The sequence below is a fragment of the Nomascus leucogenys genome, chromosome 10 (genome assembly GCF_006542625.1).
Source record: "Nomascus leucogenys isolate Asia chromosome 10, Asia_NLE_v1, whole genome shotgun sequence".
Taxonomy (NCBI): Eukaryota; Metazoa; Chordata; class Mammalia; order Primates; family Hylobatidae; genus Nomascus; species Nomascus leucogenys.
Genome location: NC_044390.1, coordinates 41,107,500 through 41,122,818, shown reverse-complemented (window position 1 = coordinate 41,122,818; position 15,319 = coordinate 41,107,500). Strand labels below are relative to the sequence as shown.

The 15,319-nt window shown below is 55.2% G+C and overlaps 1 protein-coding gene across 1 annotated transcript; it reads left to right on the top strand.

Moving 5' to 3' along the window:
* Positions 1–3,194: 3,194 nt before the first annotated feature.
* Positions 3,195–14,393, top strand: KIRREL2 (kirre like nephrin family adhesion molecule 2). The gene is made up of 16 exons (XM_004089196.3): positions 3,195–3,269; positions 4,310–4,492; positions 4,658–4,807; positions 5,731–5,880; positions 6,027–6,187; positions 6,806–6,956; positions 7,622–7,727; positions 7,842–7,990; positions 8,213–8,340; positions 8,426–8,558; positions 8,843–8,943; positions 9,107–9,326; positions 9,790–9,894; positions 10,224–10,333; positions 11,936–12,001; positions 13,409–14,393. Exons 2-16 carry the CDS (start codon positions 4,441–4,443, stop codon positions 13,742–13,744), a joined length of 2,118 nt encoding a protein of 705 aa, XP_004089244.2. The 5' UTR covers positions 3,195–3,269; positions 4,310–4,440; the 3' UTR covers positions 13,745–14,393.
* Positions 14,394–15,319: the final 926 nt, after the last annotated feature.

The window sequence follows — 15,319 nt, the reverse complement described above, 5'->3', positions numbered from 1 at the left end:
GGTCTCCCAGCTCAGCAGGGGAGCAGCCAGCTGGGCCCCCAGGTCTTCCCTGCCCTAATACGTGACCTTGGCTAGTCCCTTTCTTTCTTTCTTTTCTTTTCTTGAGATAGTCTTGCTCTGTTGCTCAGGCTGGAGTGCAGTGGCATGATCTCGGCTCACTGCAACTTCCACCTGCCATGGCCTGAACCTCCCAGGTTCAAGTAATTCTCCCACCTCTGTCTCCCAAGTAGCTGGTACTACAGGAATATACCACCATGCCTGGCTAATTTTTGTATTTTTACCAAAGACAGGGTTTCGTCATGTCGGCCAGGCTGGTCTCGAACTCCTGACCTCAGGTGATCCATCTGCCTCGGCCTCCCAAAATGCTGGGATTACAGACATGAGCCACCGCGCCTGGCCTCCCTTCCTTTCTTGAGTAGACATCAGTGCCTAAATGATGTTAGGGATCTCTGCTGGGGAGTATGCAAGAGTGAGTGTGACAGGCTGGGAGAGTGTGGGAGAGAGGGAAGATATCCATATGTGTATGTGGGTGTGAGAGTGGGGAAGGTCAGAGTGAACTGTGATCTGTAATAAGCATGTGGAGAGCATGTGTGTGACAGTGTCTTACGTGGGAGTGCACAGGGTGTGGGCGGGAGTAAAAGGCAGAGTCCAATTCCGCCAGCCCCCAGTGTGGGCGTAGTGTGAGCCCAGAGTGGGTGCCCTTTGGCAAGGACTGCATGAGCTTTCTTCTGCCTCTTTTTCTTGCCCTCTCCCCCACCTCCTCTTTCCTTCTCCATTTCTCTCGCTCTCCCTCCCTCTATCCATCTTGATTTATCTTTCATTCTTTTGAGATGGAATCTTGCTCTGTTGCCCAGGCTGGAGGGCAGTGGCATAATCTTGGTTCATTGCAGCCTCAACTTCCTGGGCTCAAGTGATCCTCCTGCCTCAGCCTCCTGAATAGCTGGGACTACAGGTACACACCGCCACTCCAGCTAATTTTTAAAAATTTGTTTGTAGAGACAGGGTCTTTCTCTATTGCCCAGGCTGGAGTGCAGTGGTGTGATCATGGCTCATTGCAGCCTCAAACCTCCTAAGCTCAAGTGTTCTTTCTGCCTCAGCCTCCTGAGTAGCTAAGACTACAGGTCTGCATCACCACTCTGGCTATTTTTTTTTTTTTTTTTTTGAGAGGGAGTCTTGCTCTGTCACCCAGGCTGGAGTTCAATAGTGCGATCTTGGCTCACTGTAACCTCTGCCTCCCGGGTCCAAGCGATTCTCCTGCCTCAGCCTCCCAAGTAGCTGGGAATACAGGTGTTGACCATCACACCTGGCTAATTTTTGTATTTTTAATAGAGACGGGGTTTCGCCATGTTGGCCAGGCTGATCTTGAACTCCTGACCTCAGGTAACCCACCTGCCTAGGCCCCCCAAAGTGCTGGGATTACAGGTGGGAGCCACTGCACCCGGCCACTTGCCTAATTTTTTAAAATGTTTTTGCAGAGACAGGGTCTTGCTATATTGCCCAAGCTTGTCTGGAACTCCTGGGCTCAAGCAATCCTCCCATTTCGGCCTCTCAAAGTACTAGGATTACAGGCGTGAGCCACCGCACCCAGCCCTTGATTTATCTTTCTTTTTTTTTCTTTTTTCTTTCTTTTTTTTTTTTTTTTTTTTTTTTGAGACGGAGTTTCACTCTTGTTGCCCAGACTGAAGTGTAACAGTGTGATCTCGGCTCACTGCAACCTTCGCCTCCCGGGTTCAGGCGATTCTCCTGCCTCAGCCTCCCTAGTAGCTGGGATTACAGGCATGCGCCACCACGCCCAGCTAATTTTTTGTATTTTTAGTAAAGACGGGGTTTCTCCATGTTGCTCAGGCTGGTCTCGAACTCCTGACCTCAGGTGATCTGCCTGCCTCGGCCTCCCAAAGTGCTAGGATTACAGGCATGAGTCATTGTGCCCAGCTGATTTATCGTTCTATCTTTCTCCATCCGTTTGAGACTCTCTCACTCTCTGTGTTAAGTGGTTAAATCTCAGTCAATCTTTATTTCACTATGTCTATCTCTACATGTCTCTGTTCTTCTGTTTTTCTCTGTTCTCACCTCTGTCGCTCCCCTCACCCCACACTCTGTCTCACACACACCAGGAGCTCCATAAATATTTGTTCTCAGCCACACTCTGACCACACCTCTTTCTCTTATGTGTCTCTCCATCTCCCAGTGGCTCCGCTCATCACATCCCTGGATTTTATAACCATATGCTGGTGGGCCTGCCCTCCCCGCGTGCACATACACTCGCCTGGGATAAGCTTCTTCTGCCTGCTTAACTCCTGCGGGAATTGGAAATGCTAGCTTTCTCCCCACCTCCCCAAGACCCCCCCAGTCTCGTTCCCCAGGAGCAAGATGAGGCATCTGGCCCCAGCCCCCAGCTTCATCCTGGATGCTGGCCTTCCCTCTTCCCTCACATGCTTGACTCCTTGCCCTCCTCCCACCTCCCCTCTCCCAACTGCCCCCTACACCCCCTAGGAAATGGGCTGGATGCCGAGCTGGGGGAGCAGCTCTGTCCTGGGGGCCCTCGCCAGATGGTGTCCCTAGGGGCCAGAGCATGGAGCTGTCCCTTGCTGGGGCCTTTAATTAGCACAAACCTTCCACCCTCCGACTTGGCTGTTTTCCTTCTCTGCGTGGTCCTGGGACCTTGGGCTCTCCATCTTTCCATGTCCGTAGCCCCAGAGAGCCAGGAAGGGGAAGCGGCGTCAAGTGCCTGGAAAAACAGCCCCACTACTTGAGTTCCTCCCTAAGACTCAGGAGTTTCAGCCCCATGTCCATCCTGTTTCAAAATCTAGGCACTAGATATGCCACATAGAAGCCAGGAGTGTAGGCCCCAGCTCCCTCCCCTCTCAGACCCTGGGGTCTCAGTCCCTTCTCTCCAAGTACTCGGGAATTCGGGCCTCTGATCCTCCTGGCCACCCTACCCACCCCCGCAACCCCCCACTCCCATACACACACACACACACACACATGCACACACACACACACACACACACAGGACTTAGGACAGATGTTCACCATCTGATTTCCAAATCCTCCTGGGCCTGTGTGGGGGTGGGGAGAGATTGGCAGATAAATCCACCGACTCTAAGACTTAAGACCAGATATTCTGACCCCTGTCACTCTCTTCCAAGTGCACCATGCTGCAAGCAGGAGACCTAGGAGTTGAGTCTCCAGCCTCTCAAGGAACCGAGAGATCAGGCCATCAGCGTCTCAGCCAGCGAAGGCCTGAAACACCAGTCCCTTACAATCCTGTAAGTCCAACCCCCACTCCCAATCCCACCCCCCCATTTAGGGACACAGAGTCTGAGCCTAAGAACAGTGGAGAATCTGAATGTGGACCCTCCAGTTCTTACAGGTCCAGGAATGTCAGATCAGGGTCCCAGCCCCCCAGCCCTCCTTCAGGCTGCTCGGGGTCCCTCCCACCTGCTCGGCCAGCTGCGCAGCGTGGGAACGCCCCAGCTGGGCTGCATGGAGCCGTCAGGACAAGCTGCGCGGTTCCCAGCCTCCCTGCCTGCCCCGGCCCGGCGCCGCCGCCTCGCAGCCGTCGCCCGGCAACCAAGCCGAGGGGCCGGCCGGCAGAGTGGGGAGAGGGGCTGGGCCCGGACTGCGGGGTCCTGGGAAAGGAGGGGCCGGGGGCCTGGATTCCTGGGTCTTAGGACGTGCTGTAGTTTGCAGCAATAACAAGGGAACAGAGGGGTATTTTGAGGAGGGGTTTTGAGGCAGGGGCAGTCGAGGCAGGGGTCCCGACTGTCCCCCAGGTAACGGCATGCCCTCTTCCCGACCCGCAGGCCCAGGGGAGCCCAGGATCCCGCCTCCCCCAGGGCGCGGAAACTGGCGAGGCCCCGGGGGCTCCCATTTATAGCTCAGTTTCCACTTAGCGCAGTCCCTCTAGGACCTGGGCTGAGCAAGTTTCTTCCACTGTCTCCCTTCCCTCCTCCTCACCCCCTTGCCTGCCCCTCAACCCCGGTAGGGCGCAGGTGTCCAACCCAACCGGGACCCCCTCCTCGAACCCAGGTGTTCCTACTCCCAGACCCCAATTGAGCTGGGGGCGCCCACCCGCCGGGGGACCCCGCCCTGCGTCCCCCATTCATCCGCGTCTCAGCCGCGGGAGTTTTTCAATGGGAAGAGGGCGGAGCTCTCGGGGGGGCGGACCCGGGCGGGGCGAGCGGGATCCGGCCCTCCTGGGGTCTCCCAGAGACCCAGGGCGCGGAACTGGCAGGCGTTTCAGAGCGTCAGAGGCTGCGGATGAGCAGACTTGGAGGACTCCAGGCCAAAGACACGGGTTCTCTAGGCTGGGGCGAAGAGTCGAGCGTGAAGGGGGCTCCGGGCCAGGGTGACAGGAGGCGTGCTTGCGAGGAAGAAGTTGACGGGAAGGCCCGTGCGACGGCAAATCTCGTGAATCTTGGGGGACAAACGCTCAGGATGCGGGTCCCCGCCCTCCTCGTCCTCCTCTTCTGCTTCAGAGGGAGCGCAGGTACCGCACGAGGGGAGCGGAGGAATATGGGGTGGGGGTGGGGGGGTTGCTCGCGGGCTGCCGCTTCACTAGGGAGAAGGGAGCTGGGGGCTGGGACTCCTGGGTCCTGAATGAGGGGGCCCTTGAAGGTGCTAAGCTCAGCCCTGCTGCCCCCAACTCTCCTAGGCCCGTCGCCCCATTTCCTGCAACAGCCAGAGGACCTAGTGGTGCTGCTGGGGGAGGAAGCCCGGCTGCCGTGTGCTCTGGGCGCCTACTGGGGGCTAGTTCAGTGGACTAAGAGTGGGCTGGCCCTAGGGGGCCAAAGGGACCTGCCAGGTAAGACTGTTCTCTCCACGCTGGGACGGGCTGGCTAGGGGTAGAGTTGCTGGGCTCGGCTGTACCTGCAGTTTCTATTTTGACATTTTCAAGTTTGGGAAATTGATGGGCTCGGGTAAACATTTAGGAGTCCTGATTTTTGAGCTGCTACTTTGGGGGTGACCCATAGAGTTTGGGAATTATTATGTTATTGCCAAATAGTACATAGGCCAGGTGCGGTGGCTCACGCCTGTAATCCCAACGCTTTGGGAGGCTAAGGCCAGAGGATCGCTTGAAACCAGGAGTTTGAGGCCAGCCTGGGCAACATAACAAGACTTATCTCTACAAAAATATATATATATATTTTTAAACAAATTAGCCAGGCGTGGTGGTGTGCATCTATAGTCCCAGTTACTCAGGAGGCTGAGGTGGTAGGATTGCTTGAGCCTAGGAGTTCAAGGCTGCAGTGAGCATGATCAAGCCACTGCACTTCAGGCAATGGTGAGACCCTGTCTCAAAAAAAAAAAAAAAAAAAAGAGAGAGAACATAAATGCAAAAAAATACAGTAAATATAAACGGAAGATTTACCAAATAAAATAGACACTCACACAGCCAATACCCAAGTCCATTGCTGGCTCCCCAGAAGCCCCTGTATTCCTTTCCCCTATCATAGCCCCCCTCCCCCTCACTCCAGAAGTAGTATCTAACCTAATTTTTATGGCAATCACTTTCTTGCTTTCCTTTCTGACTTTATTACCCCCAAGTTTGCAGTGACTTTGGGTTGGGAGGTAGTTAGAGTCTCTCTGGGCCCAGTACACAGTTTTTAATAGTGTCTTACCACCAAATGTGTGGGCTAGTTTTCTGGTGGGGGATGTCTGGGGATGGATGCCTGAGGCCAGGATCTCAGAACCATGGCATACTGACTGCCTCCTCCCTGACTCCAGGATGGTCCCGGTACTGGATATCAGGGAATGCAGCCAATGGCCAGCATGACCTCCACATTAGGCCCGTGGAACTAGAGGATGAAGCATCATATGAATGTCAGGCTACACAAGCAGGCCTCCGCTCGAGACCAGCCCAACTGCACGTGCTGGGTAAGGACCTCGCCCACTTGTCCCTCAGGAGCCCAAGAGGGCAGCCAGTACTAGCAGTGAGTAGCAGAGTCCAGGGAGCCCAGGGGGGTGGTCAATTGGAGCTGAGAAGATCAGGATCCATCTCTGACCCCAAATCCACCTTGCAGTCGCCCCAGAAGCCCCCCAGGTGCTGGGCGGCCCCTCTGTGTCTCTGGTTGCTGGAGTTCCTGCGAACCTGACATGTCGGAGCCGTGGGGATGCCCGCCCTACCCCTGAATTGCTGTGGTTCCGAGATGGGGTCCGGTTGGATGGAACCACCTTCCATCAGGTCAGGTCCAAATTCCTGTGCTAGCCTTTGCCCATTGAGGGAAACTTGGGGTACACTCCAACCACAGGCTCATCCAGAAGAGAAGACATGGGAGGGCAAATGTTCAAGGGTTTAGACTCTTGAAATATGATGCAGGGTAAAGATTCTAGGGCCAGACTACCTGGGTTCAAATCATGTCTCAGCCACTTGCTAGTTGATTGATCTTGAGTAAGTTAATTAACCTCTCTGTGCCTCAGTTGCCTTATCTATACAATCGGGATAATGATAGCATGCATGTCATAGGGTACAGTGAGAATTAAATAAATAAGTACCTATAAATGCCCAGAAGAGTGACCAACACATAGTGAGCACTATATAAGTAAGGCAAGCTTGTCCAACCTGTGGCCCATGGGCTGCATGCAGCCCAGGACGGCTTTGAATGTGGCCCACCACAAATTCATAAACTTTCTTAAAACATTATGAGACTTTTTTGTAATTTTTTAGCTCATCAGCTATCATTAGTGTTAGTATGTGTGGCCTAAGACAATTCTTCTTCCATTGTGGCCCAGGGAAGCCAAAAGATCGGACACCCCTGATGTAAGGGGTAGATGGCATTATTATTCTTATCCATCCCTCCAGACCCTGCTGAAGGAAGGGACCCCTGGGTCAGTGGAGAACACCTTAACCCTGACCCCTTTCAGCCATGACGATGGAGCCACCTTGGTCTGCCGGGCCCGGAGCCAGGCCCTGCCTGCGGGAAGGGACACAGCTATCACATTGAGCCTGCAGTGTGAGTGCAGCTGGCCCTGGGAAAGAGGGGTGTGGGGCCCTGACTCCTGGGTATGAGGAAGGAGGGGACTGCGGTGCCTGGGGAATGAGGAAACTGGGGCCTGGACTCCTGGATCTAAGAGAGCAGGAGAGGGCCGGGTATGGTAGCTCATGCCTGTACTCCCAGCACTTTGGGAGGTCAAGGTGGGAGGATCATCTGAGGTCAGGAGTTCGAGACCAGTCTGGCTAACATGTCGAAACCCCATCTCTACTAAAAATACAAAAATTTGCTGGGCATGGTAGCACACGCTTGTAATCCCAGCTACCTGGGAGGCTGAGTCAGGAGAATCACTTGTACCCAGGAGGCAGATGTTGCAGTGAGCCGAGATGATGCCACTCGGCAACAGAGTGAGACTCCGAGCAGGAGAGGACAGATGGCTGGGGTCCCTGGGAAAAGAGAAAGCTGGGCCTTGACTCTCACATCTGGGAAAGTAGGAGAGGGCAGAAGGCTGGCACATTGAGGTAACTGGGGGAATTGGGAACTGAAAGCCCAGACTCCTGGCTCAAAGGGAGAAGGGGATTAGAGGCCCAGACTCCTGGAGTGGAGGAACCAGGGACTGGACCCCTAGGCCAGTGACGGAAGTGTTCCTGGTCCTTGCCCATCTGACCATCGTCCCACCCTCACAGACCCCCCAGAGGTGACTCTGTCTGCTTCGCCACACACTGTGCAGGAGGGAGAGAAGGTCATTTTCCTGTGCCAGGCCACAGCCCAGCCTCCTGTCACAGGCTACAGGTGAGGACGAAGACCACCTCTCCCCAGCCCCAAGAGTGAGCTTGGGAAGGGCTGGGACCTGAGTAGGTGTGCCAGAGAGCCGGGACAACGCTAACAGCGCCACCATTTCCTCAGGTGGGCAAAAGGGGGCTCCCCGGTGCTCGGGGCCCGCGGGCCAAGGTTGGAGGTGGTGGCAGACGCCTCGTTCCTGACTGAGCCCGTGTCCTGCGAGGTCAGCAACGCCGTGGGTAGCGCCAACCGCAGTACTGCGCTGGATGTGCTGTGTGAGCTGGGGCGGGGCTGTGGGTGTGGTCAAAGGTGGGCATGGCTTTCAGGGCTGTTGAGGGGCGGGGCCGGGAGAGTGGGCGTGGGGTATTAGGAGGAGGAGAGTGTGGACTTGGGGCATATTCTTGCGCCCTAGAGGGTGTGGTGTTTCTGTGGGGCTGATCCTGGGTCAGGGGCTGCATTCCGCCCCGGCCATGTGACCCCTAGTCTCCTTCGTCCAGTTGGGCCGATTCTGCAGGCAAAGCCGGAGCCCGTGTCCGTGGACGTGGGGGAAGACGCCTCCTTCAGCTGCGCCTGGCGCGGGAACCCGCTTCCACGGGTAACCTGGACCCGCCGCGGTGGCGCGCAGGTGCAGCCCTAAATCTGAGGCGGTGGCTGGCGGGGGACCAGGCTTTCTTGCAAATCCGGCTTCTGACGCCCCTTCCCTGTCGCAGGTGCTGGGCTCTGGAGCCACACTGCGACTTCCGTCGGTGAGGCCCGAGGACGCAGGCGACTATGTGTGCAGGGCTGAGCCTGGGCTCTCGGGCCTGGGGGGCGGCGCCGCGGAGGCTCGGCTGACTGTGAACGGTGAGAAGGGGGGGCTTCCTAGGGGACCTGGCCCGTCCTGGGATAGGGAGCGAACAGACGGTGCAAGGGCTAATACAGTGAGAGTGGCCTGGAAGGAGCTTTACACCCAGCGGGGGTTGGAGACCGGACCTATTGAAGGCAAGGCTTTTAGGAGAATCGGGGTTTGGAGGCGGCGTGGCCTGATTGATTGAGGTTAGCGGAGAGTGCGCTGGACAGACCTGGCTTTGTTACAGCCTTTGGGGAGGGCAAGACCTCTCCTGAGTGACCCACCGTCTCCATCCCAGCTCCCCCAGTAGTGACCGCCCTGCACTCTGCGCCTGCCTTCCTGAGGGGCCCTGCTCGCCTCCAGTGTCTGGTTTTCGCCTCTCCCGCCCCAGATGCCGTGGTAAGGAAATGTCACTCCTCCTGTGACCCATCCAGCCGTGATCCCTGACCTCCCACCTGGCCCCCCGAAACTACTGTGACCATTTCTGACTTCCCAGACATCCCTCCTGCTTCTTCCTCCCCTCCTCAGTCTCCTCGGTGTCCTCCCTCTTTTGTGCCCCCAGGTCTGGTCTTGGGATGAGGGCTTCCTGGAGGTGGGGTCGCAGGGCCGGTTCCTAGTGGAGACATTCCCTGCCCCGGAGAGCCGCGGAGGACAGAATCCGGGCCTGATCTCTGTGCTACACATTTCGGGGACCCAGGAGTCTGACTTTAGCAGGAGCTTTAACTGCAGTGCCCGGAACCGGCTGGGCGAGGGAGGTGCCCGGGCCAGCCTGGGCCGTAGAGGTGAGACCCCAGCCCGAAGACCCCAAATCTGGAGAGTCTAAACCCCACAAATGCAGGGATCCCCCAGCCGAGGGATGCAAAACCTCAGACCCTCAAATGCAGAGACCTCCAAACCTTGGGAGTCTCAAAACTGTGGGCTCATTGATTCCCAAGACACCCCCCCAACCACAAATGCCTCGGCATTCTGAATCCTAAACTGAGACTCCTCCCACCTAGGGGCCCCAAAAAGGGAAACTCCAACGATTGCAAAGCAAATTGCAAAGTAAAGGACCCCTCAAACTGTAAGACTCCTTAAAGCCAGGGAGTTTAAACTCACTCTCAAACTTAGGGAACCCCAAATTCAAGGGCCTTTGAATCTCCAAATGTGCGACCTTTTGAACCCAGGGATCCCAAACTCAATCCCTGAGCCCCCGCTTCCTGGTTCCCCCCAGCCTTCTCAGGATGTCCCCTCTGCTCCCTGCAGACTTGCTGCCCACTGTGCGGATAGTGGCCGGAGTGGCCGCTGCCACCACGACTCTCCTTATGGTCATCACTGGGGTGGCCCTCTGCTGCTGGCGCCACAGCAAGGGTTAGTGCCTGAGCCCCGGCCCAGCTCCCCAGGCCCTAGCCCCACACACGCCCTGCCTGCCCAGTGACCTGACCTGGCCTTGGGCCTTGGCTCCAGTCCCATTTCCAGCTCTGCACAGGGCTTAGCTCGCCTTCAGGTTCTGGTTCCCTCCTTAAGCCCTAACTAGACCTTCCCAGGGTCACACTCCTAGATGGGAAGGATTCTTACTGGTTTCCAACAGCCCCACCCGATCTGCCTCATTGGTTCCCAGTCCTCTCTCTTCCCGCTTATTGGTCTGCACACATTGTGACCCCGCCCATCGCTTAACTCCACCGGTCGCTGTTTGTCAGCCTCAGCCTCTTTCTCCGAGCAAAAGAACCTGATGCGAATCCCTGGCAGCAGCGACGGCTCCAGTTCGCGAGGTCCTGAAGAAGAGGAGACAGGCAGCCGTGAGGAGCGGGTAGGATGCCGGGGTCCCCAGACCCGACTGTGCCTCCAGACCCAATTACTAGCCCAGTCCCCAGAGAGCTCCCAAATTCAAATAGGACTCTAAGGCCTGGCATGGTGCCTGACGTTGGTAATACCACTTTGGGAGGTGGAGACACAAGGATCACTTAAGGCCAGGTATTCGAAGCCAGCCTGGGCAGCATAGCGGGACCCCATCTCTACAAAAATACAAAATAAAATAAAATAAAAAATGAACCGGGTATGGTGGCACACACCTATAGTCCCAGCTACTCAGGACACTGAGGTGGGAGGATCCCTTGAGCACAGGAGGTAGAGGCTGCAGTGAGCTATGATTGCACCATGCACTCCAGCCTGGGCTACGGAGCAACACCCTCTCTCCTTTTTTTTTTTTTTTTTTTTTAAAGTGGGAGTGCTCTAGTTTTTTTTTGTTGGTTTTTTTTTTGGCAGAATTTCACTCTGTCACACAGGCTGGAGTACAGTGCTGCGATCTCAGCTCACCGCAACCTCTGCCTCCCTGGTTCAAGTGATTCTCCTGCCTCAGCCTCCTGAGTATCTGGGATTACAGGCGCCCACCACCATGCCTGACTGATTTTGTATTTTTAGTAGAGATTGGGTTTCACCATGTTGGCCAGGCTGGTCTCAAACTCCTGACCTCAGGTGATCCACCCGCCTCGACCTCCCAAAGTGCTGGGATTACAGGCATGAGCCTCCACACCTAGCCTGAGGGCTCTAGTCTTTTTTTTTTTTTCTTTTTTTTGAGACGGAGTCTTGGTCTGTCGCCCAGGCTGAAGTGCAGTGGCGCAATCTCGGCTCACTGCAAGCTCCACCTCCCAGGTTCACACCATTCTCCTGCCTCAGCCTCTGGCGTAGCTGGGACTACAGGCACCCGCCACCACGCCTGGCTAATTTTTTTGTATTTTTAATAGAGACAAGGTTTACACTGTGTTAGCCAGGATGGTCTCGATCTCCTGACCTCGTGATCTGCTCGTCTCGGTCTCCCAAAGTGCTGGGATTACAGGCATGAGCCACTGCACCCAGCCAAGGGCTCTAGTCTTAACAGTGACCCCACACCCAAATGTCACCCAAGTCCATGACCCTGACCCAATTATTCCCTAGGCCCAGTATGTCCCCACAGCCCTTTTTTTTTTTTTTTTTTTTTTTTTGAGACAGAGTCTTGCTCTGTCTGGAATGCAGTGGTGCAATCCCGACTCACTGCACCCTCCACCTCCCAGTTCAAGTGATTCTCATTCCTTAGCCTCCTGAGTAGCTAGAATTACAGGCGCCTGCCACCACGCCTGCCTATTTTTTTGCATTTTTAGTAGAGACAGGGTTTTGGCATGTTAGCCAGGCTGGTCTCGAACTTCTAGCCTCAAGTGATACTCCTACCACAGCCTCCCAAAGTGCTGGGATTACAGGCATGAGCCACCGCGCTGGCTTCTCACAGCCCTTTTATTGTCCTGAGTGCGGTCCCCAGCTCTCGGGCGCTCTTACTCCCTCCTGCCTGGCCTCTACTGGCTGGCTGAAGGTCCTTGGGGTCTGGCATTGGGAGGGGGGATCCTCTGACTATTCCCTCTCACTCAGTTCCCTCCCCCAGGGCCCCGTCGTGCACACTGACCACAGTGATCTGGTTCTGGAGGAGGAAGGGACTCTGGATACCAGGGTGAGTGTTGGGAGGGGCGGGGCTCCCTTCATTTTGTTTCCATCTCTCTCCTATGCCTGTCCTCTCCTTTTTCCTTCTGTTGTCCTCAGAGCTGGGACTCAGCTCCTCACCCCACTCCTCCTGCCCCCTGGGCCATCTCACCCAGCTCCCAGCCTCAGTTTGCCTATCCGCGGAATCTGCCCACACATCTGTCCCAGCCCTAGCCTCCATCTGGAGCCCCAGACCGGGGCTCACTCTGCCTGTGCTCTCCTCATCACGGTCAAGCCCCCTTTCAGCCACCAGGTCCTACACTGGCCCCACATCTCCCCAAACCTGTCCTTCCTCTGGGGTCCTACCTCAGGACAGCCACATTGACTCCAGGCCATCCCCAGGCCAGAGCACTTCTCTCTCTCTCTCTCCTCTGTACCTAGCACGTGCCATTCTCTTTTTGTTTTTTTTTTTTGAGATGGAGTCTCACTGTGTTGCCCAGGCTGGAGTGCAGTGGTGCAATCTCAGCTCACTGCAACCTCCGCCTCCTGGGTTCAAGCCATTCTCTTGCCTCAGGTTCCCTAATAGCTGGCTAATTTTTCTTGTATTTTTAGTAGAGATGAGGTTTCACCATGTTGGCCAAGCTGATCTTGAACTCCTGACCTCAAGTGATCTGCTCACCTCTTGGCCTCCCAAAGTGCTGGGATTACAGGCGTGAGCCACCGTGCCCAGTCGACATGCCATTCTTTTGGCCTGAAACACTCCTACCTTCCTTCCCATGTCTACCTAATTCCCTCCTTTAGTCCTTCAGTCTCAGCTCAGACATTTCTTGTTCTAGGACGCCCATGCTTCCGTCATGACAGCCCAATCATTCTGCCTGTGTTCCACCCATCACAGCCATGACCACTCTGATCTGGGCTTCCTTATCCCACCCACTATGCTGAGGGCTCTGCCATCACAGCCCCTGTCACTGCCTATGCCTTTCCCAGGCACAGCCCTGACCTCTCTGGGTACCGTCTCATGATCTGTCATTTTTCCCTTGGTGTGGGATTCTGTGAGGACACAGTCCAGCTCTACCCTGGTGACATGCCTTGTAGCAGCAACACAGGGTGTGACACTGAATCAAAGCCTAGAGGCTGTTGGGCAGGTGAGTGCCTCTCTCCTGTTCCCTCTGCACCTTCCACACTGACACCCCTCAGCAGGCCTATATCTCTCCGTCTCTACCTTTCTCTGCCTATGTCCTATCCCTTTGCCTCTTGTCACTGTTCCTCTGTCTCACTTTCTCTCTCTCCCAGTCCATGTGTGTCTCTGTGTCTCTGCCCACCCCTGTCTCTTTTTGTCTCTCTCAAGGTCTGGTCTATTTCAGTGTGTTTCCCCATCAGTGACCCTCATCCCCCCTGCACGCTCACAGGCCTTACTGAGTCCCATTTGTCCCCTCAGGACCCAACCAACGGTTACTACAAGGTCCGAGGAGTCAGTGTGAGCCTGAGCCTTGGCGAAGCCCCTGGAGGAGGCCTCTTCCTGCCACCACCCTCCCCCCTTGGGCCCCCAGGGACCCCTACCTTCTATGACTTCAACCCACACCTGGGCATGGTTCCCCCCTGCAGACTTTACAGAGCTGGGGCAGGCTATCTCACCACACCCCACCCTCGAGCTTTCACCAGCTACATCAAACCCACATCCTTTGGGCCCCCAGATCTGGCCCCTGGGACTCCCCACTTCCCATATGCTGCCTTCCACACACCTAGCCACCCGCGTCTCCAGACTCATGTGTGACATCTCTCCAATGGAAGAGTCCTGGGATCTCCAACTTGCCATAATGGATTGTTCTGATTTCTGAGGAGCCAGGACAAGTTGGCGACCTTACTCCTCCAAAACTGAACACTAGGGGAGGGTAAGATCATTACATTTGTCATAAGCATTTGTATAGAGTCAGCTCAGCCAAAGGGGATGCCCCAAGTGGGAGCAACATGGCCACCCAATATGCCCACCTATTCCCCGGTGTAAAAGAGATTCAAGATGGCAGGTAGTCCCTTTGAGAAGAGATAGGGACAGGGCAGCGGGTGTTGGGAGTCTGGGGCCAGGATGGAAGTTGTTTCTAGCCACTGAAAGAAGATATTTCAAGATGACCATCTGCATTGAGAAGAAAGGTAGCATAGGATAGATGAAGATTAAGAGCATACCAGGCCCCACCCTGGCTCTCCCTGAGGGGAACTTTGCTCGGCCAATGGAAATGCAGCCAAGATGGCCATATACTCCCTAGGAACCCAAGATGGCCATCATCTTGATTTCACTTTCCTTAAAGACTCAGAAAGACTTGGACCCAAGGAGTGGGGATATGGTGAGAATTACCACTGTCGGGGCAAAGGGGAATCTTGGGATAGAAATATTTATGTTTAATAATAAAAAAAGGTCAAAGAGGCAAGTGTGTCTTAGGAAGTCTACTGGCATTATTACTCTCCATCAAGGAAGGGGTCCATTAGACCTCTCCCAAGGTCCCTCCTCTACCCTAGCCTATGAGGTGGCTGTAGGAGTAAAACTGTGAGCCACCTCTCAGCCTCTTGCTACCTGCTAAGCACTCTAGGCTCTTTTTTTTTTTTTTTTTCTTGAGACAAGGTCTGGCTCTATGGGCATGATCTCAGCCCACTGCTACCTCTGCATCCTTCCACCTTAGCCTCCCAAGTAGCTGGGACTACAGATGCACACCACCACATCCGGCTAATTTTTGTATTTGTTTGTAGACAGGGTCTCACCATGTTGGCCAGGCTGGTCTCAAACTCCTGACCTCAAGTGATCTGCCCACCTAGGCCTCCCAAAGTGCTGGGATTACAGGCCTGAGCCACTGTGCCCAGCCATGGGCTCTTTTAATATACATCTTCACACACACACACACACACGCGCGCACACACACACACACACACTAGTTGCAAACAGAAAAGTCACACACATAGGCATGTTTGCACAGACACATGCATAGATGTCCACACAGTTGCACACATGTGACAGGGCTGCCCCAGGGGTCCTGGGGAAGACTGAATTCTACACTTTAATTAGAGGAGACAAACAAGTGAGCCCTAAAGTGGAGCAGGGAAGGGGAGAGTATGGGTAGGAAAATGGCAGTCCCCTGGTCCTTACAGCAAGCGTGGAGATCCAGACCCTAATCCTGAGGTGCTGCATCCACAGTGGGCATGGTGCTGGTGCCTGCTTGGATGATCCTTAAAGAAAGGTCCTGGGGGCTTTGGTTCATGTATCCTTGAGCTAGGAGTTAAAGGTCCAATCCCCTGGGGCCCTTGGGAAGCAGAGCAGGAAGAGTGAACTCCTGGGTCTGAAGGAGAATGGGCTGGGAGCTTG